The sequence below is a fragment of the Hyperoodon ampullatus genome, assembly GCF_949752795.1.
Source record: "Hyperoodon ampullatus genome assembly, chromosome: 4".
NCBI classification, from domain to species: Eukaryota; Metazoa; Chordata; class Mammalia; order Artiodactyla; family Ziphiidae; genus Hyperoodon; species Hyperoodon ampullatus.
In genome coordinates this window covers 175,717,831-175,731,853 of record NC_136917.1, presented here as the reverse complement: position 1 = coordinate 175,731,853, position 14,023 = coordinate 175,717,831, and the positions used below count along the sequence as shown (strand labels likewise).

At 54.5% G+C, this 14,023-nt stretch overlaps 1 protein-coding gene across 4 annotated transcripts; it reads left to right on the top strand.

Annotated features, from left to right (window-relative positions):
* Positions 1-131: 131 nt before the first annotated feature.
* On the top strand, positions 132-13,820 carry TRIP13 (thyroid hormone receptor interactor 13; the record flags this gene model as incomplete). 4 transcript variants are annotated; one of them, XM_079702048.1, is made up of 13 exons in its annotated part: positions 132-223; positions 1,247-1,412; positions 1,507-1,636; positions 2,341-2,396; positions 3,195-3,285; positions 4,544-4,616; positions 7,252-7,315; positions 8,112-8,198; positions 8,425-8,531; positions 10,216-10,369; positions 12,248-12,354; positions 13,336-13,405; positions 13,725-13,820. In XM_079702048.1, 13 exons carry the CDS (start codon positions 132-134, stop codon positions 13,818-13,820), a joined length of 1,293 nt encoding a protein of 430 aa, XP_079558174.1. The 4 variants fall into 4 exon arrangements, with proteins under 4 accessions (XP_079558174.1, XP_079558173.1, XP_079558176.1 ...); XM_079702047.1 differs by having other exon boundaries at positions 12,242-12,354; XM_079702050.1 differs by lacking the exon at positions 8,112-8,198.
* Positions 13,821-14,023: the final 203 nt, after the last annotated feature.

Here is a 14,023-nt window from a genome sequence, read left to right as displayed (position 1 = left end):
ACGCTGCGCGCGGCAAGTTCGAAGCGCGGGCGCGGCGGAGGGCTGAGGCAGCTACGGTGGCGGCTGCGTGGGGCGAGAGGCGGCGGCGGCCGCGGTCCGGCTCGTTCCTCTCGGCTCCCGGCGGCGGCGCCATGGACGAGGCCGTGGGCGACCTGAAGCAGGCGCTGCCCTGCGTGGCCGAGGCGCCGACCGTCCATGTGGAGGTCCACCAGCGGAGCGGCAGGTGAGCCGGGCCCCGAGCCGACCGCGGCGCAACCCCGACCTGACAACACCCGACCTTGACCCGGCCCCCCGAGCCTGACCCCGACCAGATCCCGCCCTGACAGGAGCCGACTCCGATCCCGAGGCGGACTCCGGCCCGGCCCCGGCCGAGCCAGGGAACGCCGGGCTCTGGGACGGCCGGTCGCAGGAGCTCCGAGTCTGGGGAAACGGCCCTGACCCCGCACCCTCGCCCGCAGTCCCGATCCCCGGCGAACCCTGTCTGGCCTCGGTGGGCGGGGAGGGGCCGGGGGTGCCGGTGGCGGGTGACTGGCCCCTGCGCGCGGTGGGAGGGGGGGCTCTAGGTGCAGCCGAAGGGTCTGCGAGGTCTGGGAAGCAGCGGGCAGGGGGCTGAAGGGGGACCGCAGTTCACGGCCTCGTCGCCCGCCGCCGCAGCTGTGGGGCTTCCAGTCTCCGCTAATCACAGCCCTGTCACTGCGGCTGCGCTTTGCGGGCGTCACGGTGGGCCTCGCGTTGTCCAGCACAGCTCCAGCGTAGTGACTGACCTCCAGGAGCCCAGGGTGGCACGGGCTCTTGCCGTCGCCCCTTCTTCGGATGGGGACCTGGGGCCCAGAGCCCTTGGTCGGCTTCCCCAGGTCACGACGAGTCCGCGCAGGTCTGCTCCCCAGGCAGGCCCTCCCGCCTGCCCTCTTCACTGCTGCACTTTTCCCTGTTCCGTCTGGTTTTTTTTTTTTTCTTTTTTTTTTAAAATCACTTATTGTTAAAATGTTGGTTTTGGGCTTCCCTGGTGGCGCAGTGGTTGAGAGTCCGCCTGCCGATACAGGGGACACGGGTTCGTGTCCCGGTCCGGGAGGATCCCACATGCCGCGGAGCGGCTAGGCCCGTGAGCCATGGCCGCTGAGCCTGCGCGTCCGGAGCCTGTGCTCCGCAACGGGAGAGGCCACAACAGTGAGAGGCCCGCGCAAAAAAAAAAAAAAAGTTGGGTTTTAACTCAGACCTGACTTACATGTTTTGTTTGTTTTCCTAGCACCGCAAAAAGAGAAGATCTAAAGCTGAGTGTTAGAAAGCTTCTCAGCAGGCACAATATTGTGTTTGGTGACTACACATGGACTGAGTTTGATGAGCCTTTTCTGACAAGAAATGTGCAGTCTGTGTCTATTGTTGACACGGAATTAAAGGCTAAAGATCCACAGGTAACTTACTAATTCTCAGTGGCCCCGTGAACATACACTTGCTGTTTTGAGGGTGTGTCGTGTAGATTTATCTGATGTTTCCTTCTCCTCGCAGCCCATTGATTTGAGCATGTGCACTGTTGCACTTCACATCTTCCAGCTGAATGAAGATGGCCCCAGCAGTGAAAATTTGGAGGAAGAGACAGAAAATATAACTGCGGCAAACCACTGGATGCTGCCTGCAGGTACCTGGGACAGTAACAGCAGGCAGAACATGCCAAGACTGGGAGGCCGGAGGGTGGCCCACGCCTTGGCTTGTCGAGGAGATTTTGTCCGCTGTGTAGAAATTTAGAATGTTTTATCTGCTGTGAAATAGAAAGTATATCATGACAGAGAAAGGTAGAAATTTCCAGTATGCACCTATTTGGAGGGATCCCTCAAGGACAGTGCTAATGGAGAGTTACACTGCTGCTCTTCTTTCCTGCCCAGTTGGTCAGTCCTGCTGGACCACTCCTTTCTCCTGCCTTCTCGATGCTGCTCTGTGAACTTTGCCGATGGGGTCTAGCAGGCAGAATCCTGCTTCTAATCCAGGTTAGGCTTGATGTCCTAACGACTAGAACAGACCCGCCGCTCGGCCCTGCCGGAATGTCGGCTCGTGGGGAGAGTGGTGGCTTCAGGGTCTGTGCTTGTGTCCGAGCATAGGTCCCCAAAGACAGGTGCGCAGAATAATATGACAAAGAGGTTAGTTATCTATCCAAAGCCACGTGCGACTGCCATTTGTTCAACGTCTTTAATTTTAAGAACAATTTGAAAAGTTTAGCTTCCCTGTAACCAGAATTTTAGCTTACCGCGTGTGGAGCGGTGGAGGGCATCAGCGGCTCGGGGCAGACCTAACCAGTAGGTACAAGGCTTCCTTTCCTAAAATTAGGTTTTTGTTTTATTCTCTCAGTTGAATTCCATGGGCTTTGGGACAGCCTGGTGTATGATGTGGAAGTCAAATCTCACGTGAGTTGTGCATTTTTCCCAAAAGACCCCATTATTTGAAGTAGAATCATTATTGTGTCACTCTCTAGCACTCCTTGACTCAGATGGGCTTTTGTGAACACTGCTTACCAGCAGCCCATGTCCTGGATTTCTGTCCTGTGGGATCGCTCCTGAGTGGAGCTGCCCTCCGGGGAGTTCCCCTTGGGAGAAGGGGGAGTGTTGGGAGGGTGAAGACCACTTGCTCTGGGTCACACGCTTGGTGTGACCAAGCACGTGCACATGGTCACTCCCGCGGGCTGAGGGGGCAGTGCTGAGGGGCAGGCTCAGCAGGTGGGCAGGTCTGAGCAGGTACCGACGTGTCTGCAGCCCCTTCAAGGGGGAGAGGCCTGCACACTGGGGGGACACTAGGGGTCTGTCCCCACCGCCCCTCATCACCCCAGGCCCCTCTCGGCGGCCACAGTGGGCCGCAGAGCCCTGGCTGTTGTTCTTTCAGTGAATGTGCCGTGTGCGGCTCCACTGCTGTGTCCCAGAGGAAGGAGCTCACTCTTACTTGGCGTGTCCCTCAGTTGTTTTGTGTGTCGTTGGCATTTTAAATAAAAGTGATCTTTGTGTTCCCCTTTTATCCTTAAAACAGTAACAGCCAGCGCTTGTCCTCTTATATCTCAAGTTACCGTCCGAGTTGAAAGCCTGTAGGTGTCTGGCAAGTGTCCGGCCATGGCAGTCTCTGAAGACTCCCGTCGCTCTGCTCGTTTAGGGCACGTTCAGCGGAACCTTCGCCTTGCTGGGGACTTTATCTGTATTTTTCCTTTCTCCACGCAGCTCCTTGACTATGTGATGACAACCTTACTGTTTTCAGACAAGAATGTCGACAGCAATCTCATCACCTGGAACCGGGTGGTGCTGCTTCACGGTAAAGCACTACAGCTTTGTTTGACAAGATAAACTGCATGAAATCAGGCTTTTACTTGTGCCTTTGTCCTTCTGCGAGGAGTTGCAGCTCCTTTTTTCTGGTGGGACCAGAGTTGTCCTAGACCGTCCTCCTCTGTGAAGCCAGTCGGGCTCACGCTCTCTGGGCTTTGGTTACTTGACCCTTCATTTGGCAGCCACCTGATTATGCCTTGTGACTTTTTATACTATCATTTAACTTTTCAAATAACTGCCTTATTTCCCGATTGATTGTGGACTCCTTAGGATAGCAGTTGCCTTGTATTTCTTCATAGTGTCCTTAGAGCTTCCCTTGATGGGTAATAAACTGCAAAAGCCACACTTTACAGGACTCTGTCTAGTTCTTGGAGGAGAATACTGGGTTTTCTTTCTTAATGTCCCTGGAGAGAAAAGAATCGAGAGAAAACCCCAATTTTAGTGAAGTAGGAGCTATAATTAAAAGGGTAATTAGTCTCTTTATACAATAAAGATTGTAGGCTTGTATACAAGTTAAAGAAAACAATGTCTTTTAAATAGCACATATTCTGGCAGATTGTCTTAATACCAGGGTCAGCGTAGGCAATCAAGAGGCGTTTTAACTAGTGCAGTACATCACTTCCATTTAGAATTGGTTGTATATTTACTCTTAAACTATGGAAAATGCAGAAAATCAGAGTTGAACGTGTCAGCATTTTCTATGGGATGGGTTCATGCTTCCACATCAGTTACCTCAGAGTTCCTGCAAAACTCTGTGCTAAGTGACACACACACAGGGCACAAGCCCTCGCCTTACGGCTCTCCCTGTGTAGCGTGGGGTTCGAGCCCACGTCCAGGTAACTGGAGTGAAAGATGGTGGTTCCTTGGGCTCCAGAAAGAGCACACGTCAGTGCCTTCAGGGTCCCGATGGCTACCAGGAAAGGTGTGTTTGACTTTTGAAAGGTGGATTTTCGTAATCAGTGGATTTCATAGAGGATGTGTGGGGATGAGGAGGATGTCAGTGAAGATATGGACAAAGAAACGTGGAGCGGATTGTGGGCCATACTTGGCATACTTGTTGATGTTTTCTAGCATTTACACCGCTAGGAGATTTCTTTGTAAGTTCATAAGCGGTACTTGTGGTAATAACATTCGTAGCATTGAAGTCTGTTCGTTATCTTATATCCTGTGGATGATGCAACTACTGTTGTTTAAGAAATTTGTTATAGCACTAACTTAAAAACATATTTGCTTGCATTTTGTTCCAGGTCCTCCAGGAACTGGAAAAACATCCCTGTGTAAAGCTTTAGCCCAGAAATTGACCATCAGACTCTCAAGCAGGTAACTTCGGTAATTTGAGAGAGGAGAGCCACAGAAGTGGGTTTGCTGGGTTTTCAGTTATAACAACGGAAACTGTTTTTATTTTTAAATCATTTTACATGAATAGTAGGTCTCTGTCTTTCAATGTAAATTAATGAATTCCTCTGTACTCAGCATTGTCTTGAGTTACGAGTCCAGTCTTTTTAAATGTGTTGAGACTTGCTTTATGACCAGCACGTGGTCTCTCCTGGTGACTGTCCCACCACGTACCCTTAGAACGTGTTTCTGCTGTTGTTGGGTCGACTGTTCCATGTATGTTAGCTCAGGATGCTCGATGTCCATGCTGATCATCTGTCTGCTGTCCTGTCACTTCCTGGGAGGACTGTCCAAGCCTAGCGCTGGGTTTGTCTGTTCCTCCTTGAGTTTTGTCAGTTTTGGGGTTTATAGTTTTATCACATTTGGGGAATATTTCGCTGTTATCTTTTCAACTAATTCCCCTGCTCTCTGCATTTGTTTACGTGTTAGACTGCCTGATATTGTCCCACAGGCCACTGATGTGCTCTTATGGTTTTTTCAGGTTTTTGAAATTTTCTGTCTGTGTTTCATTTTGTATAGTTTTCTGCAGTATACGATCTGTCAGTGAAATTTTCGTTTCTGATAGTGTATTTTTCTTTGGAGATTCTGTTTGGTTCCTTTTATACTTGCATTTCTTGTCCCATTGTGTTCTTGGTAAATCCTTGGGTAAGTGTATGATAGCTGTCTTATGCTCTGTCTACCAAGTCCATTGTCATTATCATCTGGGTCTGGTTACGGGACACATGTTTCTGCTTCTTGGCGTGTCAGGTAATTTTTGATTGAATGCGGACGTTATGATTTCAAGCGTCTGGATTCTGTGGTCTGTCTATAATGACTGCTGGGTTTTGTTCTGGCAGGCGTTTGTGTACTTGTCTTTGGTGTGATCCTTTTGAGGTCTCTTTTTAAGCTTTGTTCGAGAGGCGTCTCGATGTGGTCTAGGCTTAACCCTCAGGTGGGGCCCTTCTCGGGTCTCAGTTGAGCCCCTGAATGAGCAGCGAATACTCTGCACCTTGGCTGTTAGGGCCTTGAACACTCCCGGCCTGTGAGCACCAAGGTTTCCCTACTCAGACACACCACATATCCAGGAAAGACTCCAGGGCCCCGTGATGGTTTCTGGAGCTTTATTCCTGTGTATCACCCTCCTCTCTGGAACCCTGCTCTGTAGCATCCAGACACCTCAGGCTCCTTGAACTCTGGCCTCTGTCTCCTTGACTCAGCCTGATGGCCACTCTTCCTGGGTCCCCCCCATGGTCACTGTTGGAAGGTGCTCCAGGCAGGAAGTCAGGGCGGTCGCGCTCGCCCCATTGCCCTCCTCTCGGGTCACAGTCCTCTGGAGCTGTTGTCCAGTGCCTGTCACAGACGTTGTTTCATTTGTTCTGACTGGTTTTCCAGTTGGTTAAGGCAGAAGGTAAATATGATCCCTGTTGATCCCGTATGACTAGAAGAGGAAATCCTGTGAGATTTACTTTTAAATCTATTTTGTTTTCAAAAATGTCTTATAAGTAGGGAAATTGCTTTATTTCAACCCTTTTTTTTATGTTTAGTAACTTGGCCTTGGGCTTTACATAGTGAAATGCATCTGTGTTTTGAAGACCTCTTAAGGGCAGTTTCCTAAGCCACCAGAGGGGGAGGTGTTATTACAAGAAATGTGACTTTTCCAGTACAAAGATCTGGAAATCTGTACTTATTTTGTGGCAGAAAGAAGCCTTAGCAAGGCTTTTTCGCCCACTTCACTTAATAATCAAAATGCTTTATAATTAATTTTGTTTAACAGTCAACCCGATCTGTATTCATTAGGTTGTCTGTCTCCCCCTTCTCCTATTTTGTTAAACAGAATTAGTAAATGGTCTTTTTTAACTGGAAAATTAATGATACTTTTAAAAAGTAATTCTTTTTCTTCTGTGGACTTTTGACATGAAAGAAACTGTGAAGAGGACCTGGGAGTTAGCTTTTCTCGGGCCTGTTTCCTGTTCAATTTTAGTCAGAACTAAGTGCATCCAGATCTCTTGCCACCTCCTTGGTGGATGGAGTGTTAGTGCTGGATTTCAGTCAGTATGTGTTCAGGTTCCCTTTTGAGCTTTCCAGGGCTCTAGGTTTGCAGGAAGTAATTTTATGCTGGAAAACAGATTGTCACATTCTTTACGGTTTTGTGGAAGGAGGAAAAAATGTTCCGCTCTGGCCAAAAAATTTTTCATGCTTGTGTTTTGATTTGTTTGCTGTGTTAGTGCAGGTAATGCTTTTTCAATATGGAAGTGTAAATTATAAGTAGATTTAAAATGAGAGGGATTTTATTCTTGTTTTAATTCAAATGAAGATACTGTTCCGTTCGAGAAACTTAATTTGCTACATCTATAGAACCATTGACGTTGATGCATCTTGTTAGACTTTTCATAATTTTTCGTATATAGCTTACAAGGGAGCCCAGTCCTGTGTCAGTGGCTGTAATGATGTAACAAAGCAGCCATTCTCAACCTACTGGGCATTCGAGAGATGTCGCATTAACAGGTGGAGGTGGCTGCTGCCGGGGAGGCTGCCGGGCTGATTTGTAACAATTGCTGTGACTCTTTTTTTCCTGTCTTAGGTACCAGTATGGCCAGTTAATTGAAATAAACAGCCACAGTCTCTTCTCTAAGTGGTTTTCAGAAGTAAGTGTTAGTACTAATTCCAGTTCTCTGGATTGTCAGCCATGCAGCTAAAAAGTTGTCCTGTAGATTAGGCAAACTTTCTCCTCCAAAAGGTTTAGGAGAGAAAGAAGTGAAATGGGAAAGTGAACAAGGGGCTAACTTTGTGGTCAGAGAAAACTTGCAGAGCTCAGCGGTAACTTGGAAATAGTGTGAGGCCTGAGAGGACCCTCTGCCCGTCACATCCAGACCTCTGACTGGCTAGGACAGGAAGGTCAGTGTAAGCTTAGGAGGGAAGGGTCTGCCTTCTCACGGGGCGGCACCCCTCAGCTGCGCGTGCACTTGGGGCTTGAGCCTCGGTCACCACCTGTGAACTGAGGGACTCCAACCACGTGATGTCACAGGCGCCCCTCACCTCTGAAAGGCTCTGCCGCAGGCACCTGTGTCAGGAGGTCCCCCTGGTGGGTGGTGAGTGGGGACAGGGAGTGCCCATAAGGGGTGCACCGGGCCGGTTAGCACACGAGACCCAGGCTGTCCTGGTCATGAGGACAACTGGGAAGGGAAAGGAGGGAAGACAGGTGGGCCAAGGTGCGAGTCACCCGAGCCATGCATCCCTGGCCCACGAAGCCAGGAGGGAGGACATCTGGGTTCTCTGCAGACTGGCTTCTCTGGTTCAGGGAGTTTTCCGAGGGGCTGTCAGGAGACGGTGGGCTTGTGTGGCCACCTGGGGTCAGAGCGAAGCCAGGTGGGGACAGTGGACACGTGTGCACCAGGCAGCTTGATGAGTGCAAGTGGATAATAAAGAGTGATTTGCTTCCAGAGTGGCAAGCTGGTAACTAGGATGTTCCAGAAGATTCAGGACTTAATTGATGACAAAGATGCTCTGGTGTTTGTGCTGATTGACGAGGTACGTGTGTTCAGACGTTAAACCTGTGACTGGATGAGGCTCAAGACTGAGCGGCCTCGTAACTTGCTGGGGCGCCGCCAGCCCCGCATGGGTCCAGCCTCCGCAGGCTCCGTGTCCTGCAGTCCTTGCCCCTTGGGCACCCCTCTCGTCAGGCTCAGGGTGCCCCTGCGCACGCTCACACCTGCGTCTGCCCAGCTGACAGCGCCCCGTTGCTTTGTCCCTACAGGTGGAGAGCCTGACGGCCGCCCGCAACGCCTGCAGGGAGGGTGCCGAGCCTTCGGACGCCATCCGCGTCGTCAACGCCGTGTTGACCCAGATCGATCAGATCAAAAGGTAACGCTGTGCACGGCGGGCTTGCCTGAGAAGCACGGACACCGCTCCGCCTTACTCCCAGCTTTTCTAGCTAAGAAGGCATCTGGCACTGAGCGTGGGCTCTGTCTTCTCCACATTTGAGGCAGCTTGTGCTAAATGCACGTTTTAGAAATTAAGTATTTTTTGCTTTATTAAAGTATTAAAAATACAAAACAAACCTGGGGTGTGGGGAGGATGTGTGTCCTGCAGAGGAGCATAAATGTAGTGTCTGAGTCAGTGCCAGCAGGACCCGGTGTCGGTGGCCGTTGAAGGGCCAGCACTGGGCAGGTGGGGCACCAGCTGCTCGCCCTTCACGGGGCCGGGTTCGTGTGTCCGCAGCCCAGCCTTGCAGCCCAGGCCTGTGGCCAGTGTGCCCAAAGCCGGTCCAGCTCTGGGGGCGGCTCCTGACTCACGAGAAGCCCCATCTGCTCTGTGCGGTCTCCCGCCAGCCCCTCGGGGTTCTCCCGTTGCTCCCCACGTGCCGCGCTCAGAAGGGGGTCTGCTGAGTGGGGTGTCGTGAACTACACTGTGCTATGTCGGACGTAATTACCGTGGCCGTCACAGTGTTCTTCACGGCGGAGAACATCTTCAGTGTCTGTTGGCGTCAGCTGCAGGCGTCCCTTGCTTGTCCTGCAAGCGAACTTCGTGTGAGGTGTAGGCCCTCTCGTCTCCCCCGACTCACCCCGCCGCCCCACTCTTCGGTCTGGTTTCTCCCCCTGCCGCTGCCCCCTCATCCACCCCAGTGCTTAGTGTGGAGCCGTCCTCGGCATTCGGCCCCCGGGCCCCTCCCTCTCCGCTCTCCCGACCGCTCCGTTTCTGCTGCCAGCGTCTCCCCGGCGTCTCTGGGTGGGGGAGGGGCCTGCACTCCTGCCCTGCTCACGGTTCTGGTGGGCAGGTCTCCACCGAAGACCTGTACGTCCACACGGTCCCCGGCCCTCGTTCGGCCCAGAAACCCCAACTCCCTGCGGTTGCCATTGCACCGATGGCCTTGCTGCGCACCCACTGCTCAGGCAGAAGATGGGCCCCGGACCACCCCCGTCACTCCGGGAGGACTGGAGACTGGGGCTCTGGTTTGTCTCTCACCCCGTCACCTCACGCTGCCTCTGTGCGGGTCTGACCGTTTGTGAAAAGCCCGAGCCCCGGACGAGGGTCCCAGCGGCGTGTGTGCGCCCTCTGCGCAGCCTGGGCTCACCAGCCTCCTGGCCCATGTGCCCGCTTCACCCCGGGCTCACCCTGCTCACCCTGCAGAGGGCTGTGTACCTATGTATGGCCGTGCCCAGGCAGGCGGGAGTGTAGGTGCTGGGGGCTCGGGGGCGCGTGCAGAGGTGAGGGGTTCGCCGTGGGTGGAAGGCAGGGGGATGTCAAGCAGGGGCCCGGGAGAGCTTTCCGGGAGGCAGGGGAGCGACCAGGGCACGGCCCAGGGAGGGTCTGCTGTGTTGCAGCCAGGAGAACCTGGCAGGAGTTGGGGGTCAGGCAGGAGCTCAAGGCGCAGGGCTTTGGAAGGCCTCGCGGGCAGGTGTGCGGAGGGAGCGTGTAGCCGGCTGAAGGGCGCTGGCTGAATGCCCGGGACCTTGGTGGCCGTCTGTCCTGATGCTCCTCGTGTCGGGTCAGGTGTGGTCGAGTCTCTCCGGCATGGGGTGACCGGTCCCCACCTCTCTGTCCGCAGGCACTCCAACGTGGTGATCCTGACCACGTCCAACATCACGGAGAAGATCGACGTGGCCTTTGTGGACAGAGCTGACATCAGGCAGTACATTGGGCCGCCCTCCGCAGCAGCCATCTTCAGAATCTACCTCTCCTGCCTGGAAGAACTGATGAGGGTACCTTGGTTTTTTTCTCTCTCTACTAATCAGTAGGTTTCTTATGCTTTCTTAACTTGCTGATGGAGTCTAATATATCTGGTTCCAATATGGAATGAGGTCTCTCAACCTGACATCAATCATCTCCTGAGATTGAAAGTTACAGTTGTTGGGGACTTCCCTGGTGGTGCAGTGGTTAAGGCTCCGTGTTTCCACTGCATGGGGTGAGGGGTCGATCCCTGGTCGGGGAGCTAAAATCCCACGGGCCACGTGGTGAGGCCAAAAAAAAAAAAAGAGAGAAAGCTACAGTTGTTGTATCTGCAGGTTGAGCGAATAGTCGAAATCACAGCCACTGGTCCAGTGTTTTGCTGATCACCACGGTGGTTTGATCTCCTGATCTGCAGGTGCCGAGTGCGTAGGGGTGTGGGCCCGTCCCGGACCTCATGGCCTTTGCAAGTGACCTGCTCTCTGGGCCTCGATTTCCTCCCCTGAAAGAGGAAGAACAGTAGTGGTCCTGGTTCACAGGGAGGTCACCGGACTGGAGGTCGTAGTTCACAGGGAGGTCGTCGGCTGCAGTGTTTGCGGCCCCAGGTTCTGCCGTCAGTGTGAGCGTGGCGGCAGTGAGTGCGTCCACGTTCACAGTCTGTCCCTCGCGAGTCAGTCTAAGGGCCCGCGTGTGCCCGTGGCAGCCAACAAACGGGGATTTATACAGCGATCGCCAGGCTGGCATCCTTGTAACCGGCTGGGGGATGGGACCACTGCCTGCACCATGGAGTGGGGGCCCCAGCGTCCTCACAGGGGTGACCCGGCCTCTGTGACGGGGACGGGAGCTGGTCTCCGCCCCGGCTGCGCTGTCCCGGGCCCTTCTGCCTTCCCGCGCCATGGGGGGCGGGGTGGGGTGTGGGGCTTTGACGTGATGCCGCCGTTCAGGAGCCTGCGTGGTGGCGGATCCACTGGAGGCCCCGGGTGCCTTCCCAGGGTGCCGCGTCGCGCTGTGCTGCGAGTCCAGGGTCCGCCCTGAGGTTTCGCCAGGCGTTCGGACGTTTTCTGGGAGCCGAGTGCCTGGAGCAGGTGTTGTTTCTTAGACGGTTTATGGGAAATGAAGACATTCCGATGTGGCGGAGGTTTGGCCAGCCCTGAAGGCTGTCGGCGCGGGACTGTGATCCTGCGCCGTCGGGAGCCTGCTGGACGGCTCGAGTCCCTGGGGCGGAGGCCGCGGGAGCCTGAGCGAGTGTCACGCAGTCGGGTGGGAAGGTCAGAACACACCCAGCACAGACCCTGTTGCTTAGTTTTACCTGCGACCCCCACCAGCGCTCCCAAATGTGCAGCCAGACCTCTCGTTTCTCCTCTCGTGGCCTCTGAATCAGACGGCGTGGCAGCCTGACAGTTCAGCACGGGTGCTTGGGAAGGAGCGTCCCACGTGCAGACATGTGGTCTGGCAGGTGGACTCTAGGACCTGGGTCCACGGTCAGTTAGAGGCTGTCTGTCATTCCACCAAATGAGAGTCTTGATTTTAAAACAGTGAACAGAGACCCTCCTTGAAAGGCCGGCCGAGTCCGGCTCCAGGGCCCAGCTGTCCACTGTGGGATGTGACGCATGGTTGAAACTGAATAGCAGGCTGGAGTCAACCCCTCTGAGTTCCTCTGCACCTGACACGTGCTGAGGACATGTTTTGCCCACAGCAGCAGAAGAGGCTGAGCCGCTGTGGTTTCTGAGACGTGTTTTGCGGTCTGTATTCTTGCCTTTGTTAGAAGAAGCGGGGCTGTGTGAGAGAGTTGCTTCCTGGGGCCCGTGCAGGTCCAACGGCCCTACTTGGATTTCTGAGATGTGACGTGGAGCGTGTCTGCCGTCTAGGTGCTGTCCCTGTTGCTGACCCTCCCTCTGTCCCCACAGTGTCAGATCATATACCCTCGCCAGCAGCTGCTGACCCTCCGTGAGCTGGAGATGATTGGCTTCATTGAAAACAACGTGTCCAAGTTGAGCCTCCTTCTGAGTGAAATTTCAAGGTGAGCACTGACCTCACTTTTGTAACCAAGAGAAGCCCGTTTGCTTTGGGATTGGCGGGGAGGTCGTCGTTATTGCCTGCGGCAGCCGGGGTGGTAGTTTGGGGTCAGACGGCACGGGCTTGATCCCGAGGCATCGCACACGCGCCAGAAGCCCCCCAGCCTCCCCGACCCTGGGCTCCTGGACAGGAGGGTGGAAGGCAGCTGCCCTCCTGCTTCCTAGACGTGACAGTGGACCATGAACAGAGTGCTGCCCTGGTATCTGGAAAGATGTTCAGATGAAGGCTCTCTTTGACGCATTACTGATTTCTTAAGCGATATCTGTTAGACTTTTACAAATTGGCAAGAAAATAAAATGGAGGCTTTTGCTTTGATAAGCAAACAGTTGAACAATTAGGGCACTAGGCTTGGTGCTTTGGGAAATAAAGGCAAGTGGTCCAGCTGCCTGGGCACCGAGGGACACGTAACACGTGAGCATCGAGAATCGTGGGCACGCCTGCTCGAGGCCCAGGCTCGTAGTGCTGTCAGGTTCTCCGATGGCCTTGGGGATCGAGGGAAGCTGGGAAACGGAGCGGAGCCCCAAGGGACCGTTAAAATTTGCATCAACTGGAGAGAAATCGGAAGGCTGTGGGCGCCCTTGGGGGGCTGCGCTGCAGACACCAGCTGCTGGCGCTGGCGGGGCCTGGGGCATGGAGTCACTCCCTGCTGGAGAGATTTAGTTCAAGTGGCTGAGGTGAGACAGACGAGGGCAGTGCCGAGACTTGGGCAGAAGTTCACCAAGATGTGAACCAGCCCGGTTCCCGGGGGAGACCTCGTGGCCAGCCATGTGCCCACCTCGCTGTGCTCCTTGTGAGGCCGTGGGTGGCGTCAGGACCCTGTCCTGGCCCCCCTCGAGGGGCTCTGGGGGAGGGACGTGCAGGGTCTAGTCCTGAAACATGCAGCGGTCCGGTGGAGTTGACGCCCCGAGTGTGGTCCTGTTCACAGGAAGAGTGAGGGCCTCAGCGGCCGTGTCCTGAGAAAACTCCCTTTCCTGGCTCACGCCCTGTACATCCAGGTGAGTCCCCGGCCGAGCTCCGCCCCCGGGCCCTGGTCCACCGCCGCCCGCTCCGTCCAGCAGGGTGTGGCCTCGCTGACAGTCCCACTTGCCACCATTGGGGTCTCTGCCTCATTTCACGTTTCTAAAGCGACGGGCTCCTGGGGCAGCGGGAGGAGGTGGCCGTGTGTCTGCTCACCCCTCGCTGGCACATCGAGAGCTCACGTGCAGGCCCTCCCTGCCTCCTCGGAGGTGCTTGTGCCTGGCGGGGGGGGTGGGGGGCGGTGCCGGGTGGCCCCTCCGAGGACGAGAACACGCATGATGCCGTCTGCCTTTCCAGGCCCCCACCATCACCATCGAGGGCTTCCTCCAGGCCCTGTCTCTGGCCGTGGACAAGCAGTTTGAGGACAGAAAGAAGCTCTCGTCGTGCGTGTGACCTGGCGTCCCCGTCTGCGTTCTCGTTGAGCACACAGCAAGGAGGCGACAGGCTTCTCTCACAGCAGCGGCCGCCCCGGGAATCTCCGAGCCCGTGGCTGAGCCTTGCTGGCCAGAAACCCACAGGCTGGTGTTGTTCAAGAAGCATGTTATATTTACGTATTTTTAAACGTGTGTTAGAAGACAAACAGCCTGTCGTTTTCT